The sequence below is a fragment of the Astatotilapia calliptera genome, chromosome 7, assembly GCF_900246225.1.
Source record: "Astatotilapia calliptera chromosome 7, fAstCal1.2, whole genome shotgun sequence".
Taxonomy (NCBI): domain Eukaryota; kingdom Metazoa; phylum Chordata; class Actinopteri; order Cichliformes; family Cichlidae; genus Astatotilapia; species Astatotilapia calliptera.
In genome coordinates, this window is record NC_039308.1 from 42,789,019 (window position 1) to 42,802,600 (window position 13,582).

Genomic DNA, 13,582 nt, shown 5'->3' on the forward strand with positions numbered 1-13,582 from the left:
GTAAACCATACTTTTACCAACAGGTCAAGTATGATCTAGATCTTACCTGGGATGAAATAGGACAAACTAAGGACCACGATCTGGATTGGAGTGCAACAAACTTGCAGAGGACAACAACTTCTGAATCACCTTTTTTGCTTTTGCCTACTATTAGAATTACAACAGTAGAGTCGGGTCACAGGAAAGTTACCAAGGATCCACTTCCTCCTCTTAGAGCCACTCAATCTGGTCAAGTGTTGAGCAATTCTGAAGTGATGCAACAACATAGTACCTCCATGTGGTCACCAGAAATGACCCTGCCACCAGAAACAAAGGGAAGAGCTAACTTCAATGCCAATGCTCTGTTTAATTTAACCAAAACAACCAAAGAAAACTCACTTTATACCACCACTGCTCCTTTACACCGCACGATAAAAATAGATGGTGTTCATGGAGGCATTACCCTAAACGGAAAAGGCAAAATAAAGGGAGGTATAAGTACCACTGCTCCCACAGTCACCACTTCAAAGGCTGATTACATTAATAGAGGATTAAGTCAACAAGATTATTCTGGAAAAGTAACTACCACTACTCCTACAATTACCAGTGCAAAGACCAAAGAAGGTAATGTTTCTCAATCAGGCAACACTGCAACCAATGTCATGTCTCATATAAGTAATGTGAGCAGCACAACGTCGTCTTCTACATCCTTCATCCAAACCAAGACTGATCCACGTTTGGCACACCCAACAAACAAAGACAACACCACTGATAGAAGTCTTTCTACTAAGCCCAGAGGTATTCCAGAGATCCAGACAGAAAGCTCAACTTCCAAACCTTCCTCTTCACCTACCAAAACATCTGTCCAATTAAGCCGCATTCTCGTGCAGACCACAAAGCCACTGTCCAATGGTGAGAGCCTATTTGTGTTCCCCTCAACTTCCTCCTCCTTCACCTCCTCTCCTTTGTGTGACGCCGTGGATTCCAGCTGTGCCTCTTCCACCTGCTTGCATGATCCTACCTCCTCTTGGCCTGTATTGTCTCCCTTGGACTCACAGCTTACTGCTACATCCCTGTCACCTGTCAAAGACCCAGTTTCCCAGGCTTCAGTCTTCACGCTATCTGCCTCTACCCTGCCTTACCTCCCTCACCCCTCACACTCCCTGTCTGGTTGGGCGACTGACCCTGTCTTTCATGGTGTTGGGTTTGATGATACTGATAGCAATGATGATGTGTTGTCTGGATCTTCAAGTAATCCCTCAGTATTTAGCAGTACACCTCCACTCCAAGCACTTCTAGACCCGTCTGCTATTGTTTTCACCACCAAGCTCTCTGAATCTTCCTGGGATCAGTCTCTCTCAGCAGCATCTCTGTCTGTCATCCCCACCCTAGAACCTTCAGTTCATCTGTCTAGTAACCGCTTCCTTTTTGACCCTACCCTGGGATTATCTAGTTCTTTCTCATCTGTTTTTGACAATTCAAGATATGCCACAGGGAAAACAATAGAGACTTTTCTCAAAGAGGGCAGTGGTGACAGGTTTCCATTAGTTAGCGATGTGCATGCCCTGTGTGACTGCTCTTTGGAGCCATCAGCATCCTCCCCTTGGTTGCATTTGTTAAATGTTGAATTGTCCTCCTCAGCCTGGGACTCTATAAGTTTAGAGCTTTACTCAAGTTTGGGCTTCCTTTCAGCCACTCATGTTGACTTTGACAATTTTCTACACTCTTTATCTGTGGTGGGCTCTGATGGTCTGTCCTTAGGTCAGCCACTGTCATCCCGTAGTGCTATCTTGCCTTCATCATCTTCTTCACACTCCCAGGTTCTCCAAGCCACCCAAAGTGACCTGCCAATTTCTGTTGCAGCCACAGCATCTGCCATCATGGAATCCTGGTTCTCTGTATCATCTGTGCTAACTCCTTCACCCACAGCCTCCCCCACCACTCTCGCTTCAGAGGGACAGGTGATAGACACCAGTACCAGTGCATCTGGCTCAGGCCTGTTCCCCGACTCCCAGGAGGGCATAGATCAGGAGTGGGACATGGTTCAAACTTCAACCTCTGGGGAGAGCATGCTCCCTTACTCGATGAACGTTATTAGCAGTGCTTCCCCATCTAGCTCCTCAGAGGCTGGCCAGAACCCAGACGATCTGGATGAACACTCCTCAGCATTTTATTTTGAAAGTGAGAGTAGCAATGCATTGGGCTTCGAGGTAGGAGACACGACAACGGAAGCAGTAACCTCTGCTTCACATTGGTCGCTAGGTAGGGAGGAGGGGAGCAGCTCAGGGCAGAGTGAAAGCCTCTACGACAACGAGACATCTTCTGACTTCAGTATCTCTGAGCACACAGAAAGGGAGTTGACAGAAGAGGAGCCAGTAGCAGGTAAAACAAAACAAAAAAAAAGCTGCCAGTGCGCGGGGGACAAAAACTTCACTGCATTTGCAATTTTGCCCTGGAAACTAGGAAACACATGCTTTGTTAGAAAGAATTTTGAACATCCAAAAGACTAATCTACTTCTCTTCATTTGTAAGAGAAGAAAAAGAAAACGTCATTTATAATTTCAGTCTGTTAAATCAAAATAAAGAAAATTCACTTAACTATACAGGCCCCTTAACTATTATGAACCTTTCATTACATTCTTCACTATAATTTCAGATATATTTATCTTAATGGATTGCATCCAGCCATATATTGTTGTTTTTTCAAACTGCATATCAGGGATGTAAATAGCTCCACTTCCATGTGAAGTATTTTTCTTATTTAATATAATTCTAATGGAGCCTCTCTGATGACATGTGAGGCAGTAAGATATTCATGGCCACTAATAAAGAAGAAGATGCGAAAATGCAGGAGCCCTAAACGCTGCACTACATTTGATGACAGAATAAAACCTTTTAAAGAGGCCACACTATCATGAGATAGAGACAGAAAGTTAAAGAATATCCTGACAACAACCAAAATTATTACTGTAATTAAAAAAAAAAAAAAAAAGATGACATGTGGTCTAGCTTTGGTCATCAAGGTTTAGTGATGCTCAAAAACCCTAAACACTGAAATGCCTTTTCAAATGTTGCTTGACATGGGCACCAGAGGGCAGCAGAGCTGTTTTGATTTTCAAAGTGGTTCACATATCTATATTATCTTTATATTGTCTCAGCTGTGCTATGTATAGGTTGTAAATATGAGTGAAAAGTGATTTAAAGTTGTAGTATTTACAAAGTAAATCAAGTAATAAATAACAGAGAAAGATTTTTTCCCTTCCTGACAGGCTTTGATTTTTAGTTTATTTAAATGAAATTCACATTGATCTTATTAAAATCTTGCTGCAGGTGGGTAATATCATAATTAATATCCCTGTTACTTCAAAGTTGCATAATAATAATAATAATTCTTTAAAAAACTTAAAATATCTTTTTTTTTCTTGGTTGGATTTTTCTTTTTTTTAAGATTTTCATCCATAAAGCTTTGTTCGTCAAAGTGTCCTTGAAAATACCAAAATTTTATGATTTAAAAAAAAAAAGTTTTCACATGGTCTTGTTGTAGAAGGTCTTGGTGTGTTACTGCACTAATAACAACAAAGGCCAAATGTTTGCAAATGGAAAAGAAAAGTAGTGGGTCACTCCTTTTATTTTATTCTTTTAGAGGTAATTTGAGGTCAACTGATCTGTGTTGTATGATGTGTATTGAACATTGCCTTGACTTTTCTTTCAGATAAATTAAAAATAAAGCCTGCCTGGTAGCTAAATATATGTTAGGGGGAAACCTCCAACCTTTTTATTTATATTTGTTAAGAGGGGGTTTTAAGACTGTTGGTTCCTTAAGTCACATATTTGATTTGATTTGATTTTTAATTTTTTGAGTTGAGTCTTCTATTTCAATTTCCTCATTGAATTGACTAATATTTTTCATCCTCTAGTAATTAGTCCAAGGTTTAAAACCGGCATAAAAAGGTGTGCTGGATGAATTATTGGATGAATTGGTTTTACTTTTAAAGCGCACCACAAACTCGATATGAGCTGGTTAACAGGTCTGACCCACTCATTCATGACAGTACAGGGTCAGTCTGTGCAGAAAAGGTCTAGCAAACAGCTTTTCAGTCATGTGTAGTTCACACTATTGTTGTTTTTACAGGCTGTCAGAAAGGATGGTTTAGCGGCTAAATTGAATTCAATTTTATTTATACAACACCAAATTACAACAACAGTCACCTCAAGGCACTTTTATATTTTAAGGTAAATCGTACAATAATATAACAGACAAATGCAAGTGCTTTGGCAACAGTGAGAAGGAAAAACTCCCTTTTAACAGGAAGAAACCTCCCGCAGAGCCAGGCTCAGGGAGGGGCAGCCATCTGCTGCGACCAGTTGAGGTAAGGGGAGCTGCTGAGTGACCTCAGGTTCAGCCATTATAGGTTATGTACTTTGAGGAATCAGTGATGGACTTTTCATTAAAGGCTTTTGTGCCTCCCTGTGTTTCAAATGGTTTGGCAGGTGTTTTTATCGTGATGAATTTTGTATTTGTACAGCACATTAGTCAATTTTGAATGAGGGAGAGCATTGTGTTTTGAGATATAAATGTGTTTTTTTATTCTAAAATAGATATTAGAGGTATGAGAATGTCCAACGTTGTTTCATAAACACTTTGAGTAAGCCAAGAAGAGCTCAGTTACATTTTATTTGCTTCTTTTTTTTCTTGTAAGTCTTCAAATTATTAATTATTCTTCACGTTTTTGGGGTCACCATTAAATTTGTATGTGTTACCTGCCAAGATGATGAAGTACAAAGGGATAGTACTATAAGTTCTAATTATTTTTGATAATAATTTATTTTGCAACAAGTTTGGAAGTTGGTCCACAACTTGTGTTTAATTAATCAGATGTGAAATTTCCATTTGAATCATGTTTCAGTTGAGTGAAATGTTGTTTAGGTCTTCCACAGCGTACATTTCTATCCACTTTTACAGGAAAGATGCACTGTGGGTATTTTTCATATATCATTAAAAATAATTAGTGAAAGCTCACAAAAATAATACCTAACACCTGGAAACAGAAGAGCACAGTGCAAAGAAATCTGTGTAACCTACGATGCTGTATTACCATTTTGCTACGTGCTCTAATGCAGCAGTCCCCGTCCCCTGGGCCACGGACCGGTACTGGTCCATGAGTCGTTTGGTACCGGGCCGCGAGGGTTGAGGCTTGGGTGGGAAATTTACGCTTTTCAGGGTTTTCATTGGTTTTTATCCTTATTTTCTTTATCGTTTTTATCGTTAACTTGGTTTTCCTGGGTCTTTTCCCGTGTGTTATAAATAAATCTCTTTTTTTTTGGTACTGGTTTTGTTTTGTTGTATTTATCCGCGGCACCTTAAAGGCCAGTCCATGAAAATATTGTCACACGTAAACTGGTCCGTGGTGCAAAAATGGTTGGGGACCGCTGCTCTAACATATAAATAAATAAATAAATTACTTATGTATTCACTTAAGTAATTTAAGTACAATGAAAAAAGTCGATACAACCCCACAAGAGAAAGGAAAGCTTGTTTTATTATTCTTGGAGGTCTCATATTGAAGTTTTGCAAATGTGACATCAGAAAACCCTTTTGATGCTGATTTTTAATTCTTTCTTTTACATTGGACCATCTATGGTTGTTTTCCTATTTTCTTTCCTCTACTTTTAAATGTTCCATGCTTATATGCTCAAAGTTTCAAATATACTTCAGGCAAAGTTGTTCAATTGAAGCAAGTGGGAGAGTAAGTACAGTTTGTTGACAAGACCTGATTGATAAAATTATGATTTGCTTGACTAAATATGTCTAAATCTGTGGGCTGTAATATATTTTGAAAATGAAAGAGCAGTTAGCAAGCAAGCAGAGGACGTTATTTTTGGATTGGCAGTCGATAGTGTTACATTTGTGGTCCTATGCTTTATCAGTGTATTCTATAAATACAATAATCTGTGTAAAGATATACAGATTTTCTGAAAATGCAGTAAAGTCTGAAGGCAGGTTATAGACTTAAATTTTAACAGGTTTACAAAAAACCCAAAGCAAAAATGGTCTGTATTTATATAGCGCTTTACTAGTCCCTAAGGACCCCAAAGCGCTTTACACAACCAGTCATTCACCCATTCACACACACATTCACACACTGGTGATGGCAAGCTACATTGTAGCCACAGCTGCCCTGGGGTGCACTGACAGAGGCGAGGCTGCCGGACACTGCCGCCACCGGCAAGAGCAACAATGCTCTATTTAAGGTTTCACAACATAAATTTACTATAAATTCACTAATCAGTGTACGACCATCTTTTATATATATTTTATGGATAGGAGGTCAGAAATATGGTGGCTTTAGAGACTACATTTTGGATTCTACATGGGACCAATATTTTTATACTTTCTTTTGCATTATTTCCATTGATTCTAGATTGACTTTGACCCTGTGGTTACATTTCAGGCAAAATAAGCAAAAATTTAAATTCATTTGCTGACTGTCACAAAAAAACAAAAACAAAGGAAAAGCTGGTTAAATAGTGAAAAACATGTTTGAAATAGCCATATTCTACCTTTTGTTTCACCTAATACTTACAATTTAAATGTATAAAAATACCATGACTATAATGACTTTTTTGTAATTAAAAGTTAACTATATCCAGTTTAAACTGACACGTTTAAAATATGACCCTGACTGGGTTTGTATGCCACTGGCATATAGTGTTTGTGGCTCTGTTGACCAATTTTATTATACTTCTTGAGCCTTCATCTAAAAAGTAGGTGGGTTTTGACTTTTATTTCTGCTCTCCAGCAGCGTTTTTTTAGCTGCCAACTCTTTTGGTGTTATTTCTCTACAGATGCTAGTAACAGCAGCCACGAGTCGAGAGTTGGTTCAATCAGGGAACAAGAGAGGAAGGCTGTGGTTCCTTTGGCTGTCATCTCCACCCTCACCGTCCTCGGCCTGATTGCTCTCATCTGTGTTCTCGTCTACTGGCGGTAGGTACTGCCGGTAAATCTGCATATAATGGAAAACAGTTTATGCATGCAGGATACATAGTACAATTTTATAATCCCCCATCTATTTAAAATTTACACTTTATGTAGTGAGATTCTTTTAACACATTTACGCAGGTGGTTTAGTCCAAAGGTAAGTGAGAGTTGTGAACAATATGGTTAAAACAAAGGCTTTTTTCTGCAGCCTGTTGTGCATTTACCATGAACATGGTGATGTGCAATAGAAGACCACTTCCCACCCAAATTGTGCTCCACGTGAGAATGATCCAGACAACTTGTTATCCATAGGAGGGTCATCCATCGTGGGTAATAATATCATGCAATTATTCTTGTACGTATGGTACAAGATTAACATCAGGAAGATACGTGACATTGGAATATCATTTGAAATGATTGAAAAGTTCATTTAGCCTTTTCCTGTACCAGTTTTATGTCAAAAGTGCATTTTTGTTTACTGAAAATACTGAAAAACGCTAGCACATTTAGCATCCGACTTATTGTCTAATCCAAATCCTCCTCCAATAATTTCATGATTTTTGTCACGTTTTCTTTTTCTAAAAGGTGTTAAGAATATATTCCTAGTATCTATTAAAAACACATATGCATAATCCCCATCTCCACTGCCCGCCTTCTAACCCAACTACACGTGACATATATCTTCTGATGATCAACATCAACCAGAAGATTTTCACATTTTTCTGGGAAACCTAATCTCTTCAAACATGGGCTCAATCTTGATCATGCATCGTATTGTGTGTTTTTATTTGTGTTTTGGTGAGCAAATACACACACTTCACAAATAATACCTTCTGTTCATGCTGAATGAAGCCTTTCATCTGTTACTGCAGCTCTCTGTTGATTCACTTTGGATAACCTTCAGAGATGCCATTTTTCTTTATTTATGGAGACATATGAAATGCTCAATATGAAGCAAACTGAATGTTCTTTAAGGATAGTCGTAGTTTTTTGTTTGCATGCTTTGTTTTCTCCTCGTCACAAACCCCAAACTTTTTTTTTTGTCTTGTTTTGACAACAAATCTTGAAAATCTTTCTGACCGTGAAATACCCAGCTCCAGAAATCCAATCAAAGACACGCTGTCAAATGCAGTGTAAACATTTTTAGTTATTTTTCACAGAGTACATTTGTCAGCTGCCATGTTGAAGATAAACATATTGCTCTTGTTTGGCAATCAACTTGTTGTTGTATCCCTAAGACTGAGCAGTGCTAAACTGGTAATAATCTGTAGAGCAGGAGGATTAATCCTTAATAAAGGATGTGCTTTGGCTGCAGTGCTCTGAGCATCACTCAGAGGAGAGCGTCCTGGGAGGGCTGCAGGATCGAAAAGGACATCTGACTGATTATGTCGGATAGAAGGAATCGTATCAGCTTCTTGTAGGGCGAGCAGCAGGAGGTCAGACTGCACTAATCCTCCTGTTGTTGTGTCCTCCTTCACTAACTCACAACACGGTGCTCATTTGGCCACTGCTGCTGTGCATTTGAGATGAAGCAGGGTGAGAGGATTTCGATTGACTACAAAGTTGCAGCAAGGTGAGAGTTGTGCAGCAAATCAGGATATAGCTAAACAGTCTTTAAAGGTTTGGATATGCACAATATTAATATTTATCCTACATCCTGAGTATCTCACGGGATGTGGATGGTAGCTGTTTTCAGTTTAGAGTGTGTGATTATCTGTTAATGTGGTTGTTACTAAGCTGCAGCTCAGTTACTTAATTTAATCTGAGCTTCTCACAAGTTACTATAATCAATATCAATATAATTGCATTAAGTAGTTTCTATGGTGTTATATGTATGTCAAAAGTCATGCGGGAGAAAAAAATTATTTAATTGCACGAGTACTAATCGCTACTCGCGCAATTAAATTCGTGTAAATTCAATAATGCCCACATACAACTCAGAAAGTCATGCGTTGAAATAAGCAATCAGGTATGCAAGACTGCGTTTGCGTGCGCTTCACGGTCTTACGGTTAGCTCTGTGCTCGAAGCTGAATCCTAATTGCTCCAACCAACTGACTAATTGGAGGGCGGAGCCAAAGGAAAAGTAGCCCTAATATTAAATCCTAGTGTAGCAGTGGAAATTACATTACTGCTAAAGAAATCATTAAAACTAGAGTACTCAAAGAGAAGTTCTGAAGTCTCTGAACTCCTGTTTACATTATCACACACCTTTTAAGATAAAAAAAAATCATAATGAGTTTCTAAGAAAAGGAAAAATAGTTTTTATTCTTTCATTCTTAATTAAATACATTTTCCAAAATGTGAACAAATAAGGTGTGCTGTCTTTTTACCACACAACACGACAGTAGTAAGTAGCTCATTTTCTGATCTGAATTAGTGGCCGATAAAACAGTTAAGGTTTTTACTATGATTTTGTGTAGCAACCTAAAGGGTCAAACTACACACCATCCTTGTAGCTGCTGTTTGCTATGTGGGCTAAGTTTTCATACTTTGCGGTCATGTCAGTCCACTACGTAAGAACGAGTTTTACCATGTACCATGTTGTAGATCCTTAAATCTGGTGTCTTGCCCTGGACTTGCAGACCAAAGGGAAAAAGCTATGCATCTGTCTGTTTGCACTGCTAAAATATTTGTACAAAATACTTGTACAATTGTCTTTTTTAAAATTATTTTAGTTTGATAAGTTTATATATTTATTAGTTGATATATTTATATACATAGTTTATAATTGTGTTCATAATAAAAGCAAGAAAAATATTAAAAACTAATTCTACTAGGTGGTTAGATTTGTGGTTATTAGTAAAATTATTATGATTTATAATATTAAATATTAATATAATTAGAATGAAACTTTTTGCAGTTGTGGAAGAAGTATCTATCCCAAATCCTATACTTAGATAAAAGTAGTCATACTACATTCTGTGAAAATAAACTTTTAATGAAGTGCAAATGTTCTGCATTAAAATATGTCAATCTCTATATAATTGCTTGTTTGTTTTTAACCTGTACTGTCAGGCAGGTTTAGCGACAGAATCATTGCCTGAATGCTTTGTTGTGCCAAACACATTTGCTTTTTCCAGGACGAGCGCTGTAGACTCTGGGGTTAATCGTTTTGTTTTTATAAATTGTGTTATTATCTGTGTGGGTATTATGCCAGAGTGGACAGTGGGTGAAGGCCAGGTTGCCGAAAGGCAAGAGGAGAAGGCGGAGGAACTGAAGAAGAAAAGGGACAGAAAGAAAGAGGGGTGGGGGATAATCAACGACCAGTTGGGAGGAGCAGGGAGAGGAACCAGCCCCAACCCACCCTCAATAATGCCAGACATGCGTGTGTGCACCGCAAGAAAACTGTTGATTAATTTAACTATGCATTTTTATATTTTTGTCTTCTAGATGCTGTATGGGGTTTGGGTTTTTTTTGTTTGTTTTTTCTTCTCTTACAGGTGCAGCATTTGGCATCACATTTCTATTTGCACTCTATACTTTTATTATGTTTTTCCTGTTTTCGCCCCCTTCCATTTTTTTTTCTTCTGCTGCCTGTCAACTTAGACAAGGTCATAATATACTATATACTATATTACATATAATCTAATAAATAAAATAACACTAATAGAAAATGATAAATAAACCGATGAAAGAAACACATGAAGAAGAGGAGCCTATAGAGAATTTAGAGAGCTCGTCTTAGAAAAGCAAAATGTGTTTGGCACATTTTTGGATTCAGATCATAATGCTAATTGCAAAACCTGCCAGACAGGACTGAATTAAAAAAAAAAAAAAAAGGTAAATGGACTGGTTTTTATATAGCACTTCTGTACATAAACACTCAAAGAGACTAGGGGTTGTTGTATCCCCTCGGATTGCTGCCAGTGCATTTAGGCTTCCGCCGCTTAATGAGGACAGGATTTGTTCCCAGGTCATTTGGGTCGGGGAGCAGGTACTGACTGTTGTTTGGCATAAAAGTCCAAGCAACAGTTTAGCCTTCTTGGAGTCCCTGAAACGGGTGCTCAAGCTGCTACACCTCATTACTCTGTTGTCCTACTGGGAGACTTTAACCCTGATATAAGCAATGATAGTAAAACCTGGAGGAGTGTGACTGGCATGCACAGCCTTCCTCATCTGAAACACAGTGGTGTTTTGTTATTGCAAATCACAATTTGTCCATAATGAACACCATGTTTGAACATAATCTGCAAAGGGTGGACCAAAATCATAGTATACATATATGGAGGAGGCATATGGAACTAATCCTTTTAGCTGCAATGCTGCCTAATGTAGTATACAAAGTATTGTAGATCAATTAAATTTGTTATTTTGGAATGTGTGAATAACCATTCAACTGCCCAATGCTGGGAACTATTGGAAGTCTACGTCAACCACTTGACTACCCTGAATTATGAACCCTCACTGATGCGACGAGACCACTCAAGGACTCTGGCTGACATTAAAAGCAAAATCATTTAAGGGATACGGGTCCTATACTCCTTTCTGCTTATAGCTCCTGTTGACCTAAACTGTGTCATTTAAAAGAAAAAGAGAAATCTTTAATCTCGTAAAGATTCCATTTATCTGGATGCAGTGTTTTCAGTAGGAGAAATACTTTATCCGAGTGAATTAACAATCATGAAGATGATTTTGTGGCTTATTGTTGCAGTGCTACTAGTTTCAGTCATTTTGCATCTGTACTGTTAGGCAAACACTAGCAGTCATCTGAGACTAAAGATTTCCTTACCTTGAGTAAGTTGTAGAACAACTATCTTAAGAAAAAAAAACTAGACTGAAGAATTAATATAGAAGTAGAATGAAGTAGAATTAATAAAGTAGAAATTATTCTGTTTGGTTTGGAAACTTGATGCAGGGCTAATCAGACTAGATTAGTGGACAGTGGGGGGCTGGTGTAAAAACCTCTGAGACCTGTTGGGAGATTGTTTTTGTTAGTCAAAGTAGTTTCTCAAAGTATTTGTCATTAATCTCCAGTGTTGGTCAAGTTACTTGAAAAAAGTAATCAGTAACTAATTACTGATTACTTCCCCCAAAAGTAAACCCGTTACTTTACTGATTACTTATTTTCAAAAGTAATTAGTTACTTAGTTACTTTTTAAAAACATGACTTAGAACCTGAATAGGTGATAAAGTGATAGATCTTTCAGCCCAATTCTACTTTTTCTGCATAATCCATCATACAAAATGTAATCAAATGGAAAAGTATCTTTTTAAAACTTGTTTTAATCTTTTAACTTTATGCATCAAGCAAAAATTAAATTATATACAAAATTCTCAGATTGGAAGAAATTAGTTTAACATTTAAACCTATTTTCTGCACATTCCAGCACATAAAATAAAATATTTTTTGTGTTTACACTCACTCTTTCAAATAGATGCAAGTAAAACACAGAAGAACATAAATAAAGTCAAAGGCTCAACGGTCCTGTTGCTCTATTTTCACCTGTAAAGCAGGAGTGGGGCAGGCGGAGGTTTACCCTGGTGCAGGTCAGAGGAAGGATTGTTATCTTTTTACAAAAAACAGCTGAACATGAGAGGTTTTTGGACCAATTTTGTGTTCTCCATTCTTTAAGCACCGGTTTGAGCACCGTTTGAGCACCGGCACCGTTTCAAAAGTACCGATTTGGCACCGGTATCGGATAAAACCTAAACGATACCCATCCCTAGTCATAGCGCACTCGGTGCTTGCTCGGAAGTTTAGGGGTTTTTTCGCTGTAAAAATAAGTTTTCTTCCCACGCAGTGAGCAGCGGACGCTAATGTTTTTGTCACTTTTTACGGAATCAAACTCAAAGTAAGGTCAGTACTTCCACACTTTAAACGCTGCACGCTCATACTCTCTCCCGCACTCGATATATTATCCATTGTTGATCTGCACACAGCTGTTGCCACGACCGTCGCACTCACTTACGTCACTGTCATGAGACATTCTCACAAAAAAATCACGGTTTTATTAACACAGTAACGCAGCGTGCTTATGGGAAAGTAACCGTAATCTAATCACCTTTTTTGCAATAGTAATCCCTTACTTTACTCATTACTTGAAAAAAGTAATTGGATTACGCGTTACTGCCCATCTCTGTTAATCTCAGAGATCAGCTCTGATTCAGGTTTTTTTCCCCATCTGTGAAAATCCCTGATGCCCATGTCTGTCCGAGACAGTACAGAGGTGCTGTCATCTGTTTACAAACCTATTAACATCTTATTTACTGGTGTCATGGGGAGATTATTTTGTATTTTCTAAAATCTGGGCTAATGCTAAATTACATGAAAGCAAAAAGCATTTCCTGCCTATCAGTGCAATGTTGATTGTCGTCTAAAGGAAGTGTTTGTTTTTCTGCAGGTTGTGTTTCCAGTCGGCTCACTTTTACATCCATGACAGCTGCTCAACCAGAGTCATCACAGCACCAGACACTGCTATATCTGGTAACATGCACACATCGTTTTGTGTGTATCTGTGTGACATATTACATTGACATGAAGTTAAAACCCAAAATTAACATCTTAACAACGTAACATAAGCCATTTGAGGACTTACATACTAGAAAAATTGCCTTAATTTCAAAAACAATATTATACTCTCAATTTTTCTTAAATATCCTTTCCAGAAATTTAACAAACACCC

The 13,582-nt window shown here is 38.0% G+C and overlaps 1 protein-coding gene across 6 annotated transcripts in view; it reads left to right on the forward strand.

Moving 5' to 3' along the window:
- Window positions 1-13,582, forward strand: part of LOC113026289 (receptor-type tyrosine-protein phosphatase zeta-like) — a 93,020-nt gene that overhangs the window by 56,800 nt on the left and 22,638 nt on the right. For 4 of the 6 annotated variants that reach the window (XM_026174884.1, XM_026174887.1, XM_026174882.1 and 1 more), the window contains exons 12-14: window positions 24-2,361; window positions 6,826-6,964; window positions 13,301-13,383. In XM_026174884.1, the coding sequence (XP_026030669.1) occupies window positions 24-2,361; window positions 6,826-6,964; window positions 13,301-13,383 (2,560 nt within the window). The remainder of the gene's footprint in view (window positions 1-23; window positions 2,362-6,825; window positions 6,965-13,300; window positions 13,384-13,582) is intronic. The other 2 variants (XM_026174885.1, XM_026174886.1) reach the window with 2 other exon arrangements.